General features: G+C 32.0%; 1 protein-coding gene across 1 annotated transcript in view; it reads right to left on the reverse strand.

Annotated features, from left to right (window-relative positions):
* Nucleotides 1-6,396, reverse strand: part of LOC111626475 (interleukin enhancer-binding factor 2 homolog) — a 47,549-nt gene extending 41,153 nt beyond the window's left edge. The window contains exons 1-2 of the mRNA XM_023369851.1: nucleotides 6,297-6,396; nucleotides 6,073-6,175 (exon numbers count right to left, since the gene is read on the reverse strand). Coding sequence (XP_023225619.1) covers nucleotides 6,073-6,168 — 96 coding nt within the window. The 5' untranslated portion in view covers nucleotides 6,169-6,175; nucleotides 6,297-6,396. The remainder of the gene's footprint in view (nucleotides 1-6,072; nucleotides 6,176-6,296) is intronic.
* Between the last annotated feature and the right edge of the window lie 202 nt (nucleotides 6,397-6,598).

Genomic DNA, 6,598 nt, shown 5'->3' on the forward strand with positions numbered 1-6,598 from the left:
AAAAGGGATTTCTTAATAAACGAAAAAAAAGAGTTAAGATAATGGAAATAGATAAAACACCAGATGAAGGAAGTAACTTGACACCCGAAAAATTATTTAAAATACAAATTTACAGTGTTCTTGACACTCTATTGTGTCAAATAGATTGACATTATGAAAAAATGAAAACTATCTGTGACGACTTTTGCTTTCGCTGTGGCTGGTCTTTACAATGCATGAGTTTGCTGATTTAAAAAATTCGGCTGCAGATATCGCTATTAAATATAGCAAAGATTTAAAAAACTACGAATTTACAAGTGAAATTGAAAGTTTTAATTTTGAAGTAACAGCTCTTATACAAAATATAGAAACTGCATCTTCGCTTAATATTCTACAGGCTCTTCATGATTTTGGTTTAATTGAGTCTTACCCAAATATCAATATCGCTCTTGGAATATTTCTAACTCTTCCCATTTCTATTGCTTCGTGCGAGAGAAGTTTTAGCAAGTTAAACTTAATAAAAATTATTTAAGATCAACTATCGGACAAGAACGATTATCCAATGTTTCTATTATTTCAATATAATACAATATCGTTAAAAATATTAATTATGATGGTGTAATTAATGAATTTGCTGAAATGAAAGCCAGAAAAATTCAATTAAAATAAATCTTATTAAAAATCTATTGTAATGTATTTGTTTTATTATTTTCCCAAAACCAAATAAATTAAGGGGGCCTAAATGCAAATTCTTGCACAGGGCACAGGAATGGCTAGTTACGGTTCTGGATGTATGTTACAAACAGATGAGAATGAGAACATTAGCAAAAGTACTAGTCAAACCTGTCTATAATGAAACCCCAAGGGATCAAACAATTCTTCCATAGTAGACAGGTTTCTGCTGTATGTTACAATGTTACAGCATATATCAAATACAGTGATACCTTGGTATTTGACAGAACAATCACCACCTGCTACAACAGATTTTCAGTTAATAACAAATATTTTAACTTTAATTTTTTCATTCACCTGTAAAAACAGTTCTCTGAATATAAAGATGAGTAACCAATTTCAAATAAAATAAAACATTACAGCTGCCTACCTTCATCAGACAAAATTATACTCAATTCAGTTTGTCTATAAGTAAAATAAAAACAAACTGCATGCGGAACACAATCATCAGCACGTTTTACAACCATTTCAAGTACAGTAGAGCCTCGATTATCCGACCCCCGATTAACCGCCACCTCGGTTAACCGACCGTCCTAGTCGGCAAATTTCAAATGTCCGCTAGTGATGTGGCGCTACAATATTTGGCTATGTCTCGGCTACTTTAATATTATTTTTACGTGTTTTAGCTGGCAACACTCATTCGACCATGAAAGGGAGCCAGTATTTAAACGAGGCTTAATTTTCTAATTTTTAACGATACAATAGCAACGATTATTATTTTAAAAAATTTTTGTTAGGCTTAACATCGATGAAAATTCAATGCGAAATAGGTTAACAGCGATATACTAATATACTCATATACTAATTACATGGGATATAATAATATACTACACTAATAATGGATTTTTTCATACTTTTCGGTTATCCGACTTTTCAATTATCCGACCAACCCCAGTCCCCAATTGGGTCGGATAATCGAGGCTCTACTGTAAATGAAGTGCTTCAACAATATGTGTCTGTGACACACTAAGATTTGTCACAAATTCATGAGTTGTTATTCGTCAGTCTTTAACAACTCAGCAGTGAGGGACGTATATATACGTCCAGGGCAATTGTGTGACAGTGGTGAGGGATGTACATATATGTCAAATTCTTTTGGGGGTATCGCCAAAAACTACTGCAAAAAAAATTCACTAAAAGATGAATTATGTAATAATAAAAAAAGACTTTTCTTTACTAGACATAACTGTTTACAAAGTCTTTTTCTAAAATGATAATGAGAAAAAATGTGCAAAAAAATACTTTAAAAATTTCCATGTTTATTCTCCACTACTGGGGGTAGAACCATACCTAACTAGTCCACTGCTGAAAGGTTAACAATTTCTCTTCAACAGCTTTTGGGGGCTTGTACATTTTGTATCCTTCAGTTCAAAATTTCATGAACAAAACTTTCAAAACTGCATTTGAAACATTTGAAGTTTAGAAGTGTCTTCCCCATACATGGTACAAGTATTTTTCACTGTTTGTATAGCGTGATAGCTTTTACAAAACTTAAAAGCATGCATAATACACCCAATGTGCATTTTATCTGCAGATATTTGAATTGGTTTTATTCAAATAAAATGTGATATAAAAAAAGTTTAAAATAAGCTTGGAAACAAAGAATACAATCTCATATCTAGAATAATATGTTAAATTTCACAACTTGTAATTACATCACATATTTATGTTAAGTAAAAACAGCTGTTAATAAAAATACACAACAATGTTCTATTTAAATCCCAATAAAATTACTATGATATTGGTTGTATAAATAAAGTATTTTGCTATTCTGCATTGGGTACGTGTACTTTTTGACTTTTTTATGATTTATACATGCTAGGCTTGAAAGCTTCTTGTTAAGTTGGTGTTAAATCAGATAAAGATACCTATTTTTCCATTATATGGCCCGATTTTCCCTTCTATTTCCATGTTACACAGGTTCAGCTATATACAGGTTAATTTATATTTATTTTTGCAAAAAATTCAAGAGATCGAAGAAATTTTCCATTAATTAATGACAGGTTTTTGCTATATACAGATTTGACTGTATTTTGAGTTAATTTGTGCTGGTTTTAAGTGTGTATCTTTCTGTACGTTTCTATACTCAACAGTTGACTCAACAGTGAGAGAACAATGTTTCTAAATGGACCGTTGAGTTCTCTGTTGAGACTAGTGACGTCAGCGCTGTTTCACCGTTGAGCTCAATGGTCTCAACGACCCGAAAGACTGTAAACAAACTAACATGGCGGCTTCCATGAAAAAGTAAATTTTGCTTATAGAAACTATCCATTCGCTGCTGTGGATGCTGTAATAGCAAACAGATTAATTAATGAACAATCTGTATATGATAAAACATGTGATTGAACGATTATTTTGGATAATTTGGTCAATATTGAAATATTAAGATTTTTTTCATTTGTCCAAAATTGATTACAACCGATATTTGGCCCGCTAAGTCTTCCTAATGATATATATATTCAAGAAATTAATTAAAATTATTAAAGAAAGACCCAGTATACAAGAAAATGATACAGATATGGGTTCATTTGAATAAAAGGATTTATTCGAATAATGGTTAAGCGAGTTACTTTAATTATTAACAAAACAGTCACAATCGCCACCTTCTCGTTACTTAAGTCAGCCATCTTGAAAAGCGACCTCTCAACGAAAGCGTTTCTTTTTTCTGCAAAACGTGATGTCAGATCGTTCAACGGAGGGACTCAACGGAAAATTCACTGTCGAGTCAACCGTTGAATATAGAAACGTATGGTTTGTTTACACAAGATATTCCAGTTTTGGAGCATAATTAATTAAATGAATTAAGTATTTTGACCTAAAATGAAGCAGACTTTCATTTTATATTAAAAATTATAATTGTTAATAAATTTATATTAAACTAAACTGAAAGCAAAACTTATTCTTTTTACATTCATTTAATTTGTAATATTTTTATTATTCTTTACTTATGCTGTTTAAAAATAAATATGTTGTGAATATGTAAGCATAACATGTCAAATATTTCTTGTTTCACTTCTTTGACCATCATCAAATTACAAACTCTTAAATTTGAATAATTCAAATTTAAGAGTTTGTAATTTGATAATGATCATCACTGAAGGTAATAAAAAATATTAGCTAGCTTATATATTAAATGTATTGATGGAAGATATAGAATGTTTCTTACATATTTAGTAAAATAACCAATTAATGATTCATTACGAGGGCTGTTCGGAAAGTTCGCGGCCTTGCCTATATGCAGCGCTGCGATCAATTTAATTTTTGGCGGGAATAATTCAGCCATCTGTGCTAGAGATACGATACCAATTTCCGTTTGATTTGTCAAAAAGTTTTGCCACGACAGCTTAGCAGATAGTCAGTGTGCACATGCTTTGTCAAAAATGGAGAAGACGGAGACTCGTGCGGTCATAAAATACCTGACAAAAAAAGGGTTGACCTCATCTCAAATCAAAGCTGACATGGATGAAGTTTTGGGAGAGTCTGCTCCTTCGTACACCACTGTGAAAAAATGGACAGCCCTTTTTAAATCTGGCAGAGAGAGTGTGGAAGATGACCCTCGCAGCGGACGGCCGTCAACTGCTGTCACTGAAGAAAATATCGACAAAGTTCATGATTTGTTATTAGCAGATCACTGTTTGAAAACGCATGAGATAGCTGAAACAACAGGCATCTCTGTCGACTGAGTGCATCACATCCTAATCGAAAATTTGGGTATGACGAAGGTCTCAGCAAGGTGGGTGCCGCATCTGCTGACCGCCGAGCAAAAACGTGTTCGCACTTTGATGTCAAAGGAGTGTTTGGACTTCTACCAGAAAAACCCACAGGATTTCTTGCGTCGGTTTGTGACTACTGACGAAACGTGGTCCATTACTACACTCCTGAAACAAAAGAACAGTCGAAGCAATGGAAACACCACAGTTCGCCACCACCAAAGAAGGCAAAGACAATTCCATCAACGGGGAAAGTGATGGCCTCGGTTTTTTGGGATGCTAAAGGCATCATCTTTATTGACTACCTAGAAAGAGGAAAGACCATTAATGCTGTCTATTACTGTGAACTTTTGGAAAAATTGAAGAAAGAAATCAAAGAAAAAAGGTCACACTTGAAGAAGAAAAAGGTTCTGTTCCACCACGATAATGCACATGCAGATTCCGCTAGAATCACTGAACAAAAGATAAACGAACTTTGCTTCCAATTAGTTCCACATCCACCGTACTCAACTGATTTGGCCCCTAGCGACTTCCACCTTTTTCCAAACCTAAAAAAATTCTTGGCTGGAAAGAGACTCCACTCAAATGACAAAGTCATCTCTGAAGTGAATGAGTATTTTGCACACCTTGACAAATCGACCTATTATGATGGCAAAAAAAGCTACAACATCGCTGGAATAAGTGCATTGCTAACAAAGGAGCCTACATTGAAAAATAAAAAAAGTTTTAACATTATTTTGTTTGTTGTTCTATTTGAGGCCGCGAACTTTCCGAACAGCCCTCGTAAAAATGGTCTTCATCATTATTTATAAAAACTGTATCAGTTAAATTTACAGCTACAATATGAAATTTTAAACAATGTTTTCTTTCTTTGTTTTGCAAAATTTGATCAAAATGTAAGGTATAATTACATACATAAAAACAACAACAGCACAAGTAAACCGGAACCATATATGTATAGAATCTCACCTAAATGCACGCACGCAACCAAATTTGGGTGTTTCGTTGCTGGAAATTTTACATTTAGGTGAGATTCTATACATAATTATATACACATTCCTTCTGTTAAATCTTAAAATAAAAGTAACTCGTATAGGTATCTTCCCAATAAAAAATCTCAATTAAGAGATACATAGTTTTATTGACGATACACGAAATCGCCTCGCATCATCGATAAAACGGTATATCTACTAATTAAATTTCACATACAATTCTTGCATCTGAATCAAAGCTACTTTTTTGAATTTAACATCCTTTATATGATTATTAAAATATGAAAAATAAACAATTTGAAAAACTTTTAAAATTATTCTTTTAATTAAGTTAACTTTCTTCTCATCTCTCATTACTTTTCAGACTTAATATCTAAAGTGAAATAGGAATCACTCAGATTTAATAGCTCAGACACTAATCTTTTTTTTCATTGTAAACATTCTTCTGATAAATATATATTGTCATTGTATTCTATGTGAATGTAGCTATTTAGTTTTCTAATGTTAATCTTGTCATATAATTTATTTCGGCGGCGACAACGAACTGGTAATAATCAAGTTTAAATCATTTACATCTTGTCAGTTAAAACTCTTGTTTTTGATAATCTAACAATTCCATTTGGAAGTTAATATAAAATAATATTAAACGTAATACTTACCACGTGAAAATCAAACGGTAATCGAGGGACAAAAAGCTTAGGTTTGAATTGACTTGTTCGACCCATTCCACGACGTCCCCTTATGCCTCCTCTCATTTTTTCTCTGAAATTGATATAAAAATTAAAAAATCGATCAATCTGACTGTTTATCGAAATCACAAACTATCTACTTATTACTAAATCATGAAAAATTATAAAAAATAATCGTTTGACTATAACATTACCTCCAACCAATTAATATTATATAAAATTTGTAATAAAATTCAAAAATTCACAATATTTCAAGACAAAAGCTCCGGCACGATTTTACTCTAACAGCGCCCTCTAAAATAAAAAGTAATAAATATAATTTTAAATATTTAATATATTTGAATCGGATATTTTAAAAACACAACGAAGCATTTTTTATAGGTTATAATACCCCACTCGATGAGAAATAAAATAAAATAATGAAAAATTATAAATAAGTTTTAATTCATTCGTACTGAAACTTTTCTTGATGACAAATAAAATTTGTTCTTTTTTA

Source organism: Centruroides sculpturatus, unplaced genomic scaffold (genome assembly GCF_000671375.1).
Source record: "Centruroides sculpturatus isolate CEXI.00-Female unplaced genomic scaffold, Cexi_2.0 scaffold391, whole genome shotgun sequence".
In the NCBI taxonomy this organism is placed as follows: Eukaryota; Metazoa; Arthropoda; class Arachnida; order Scorpiones; family Buthidae; genus Centruroides; species Centruroides sculpturatus.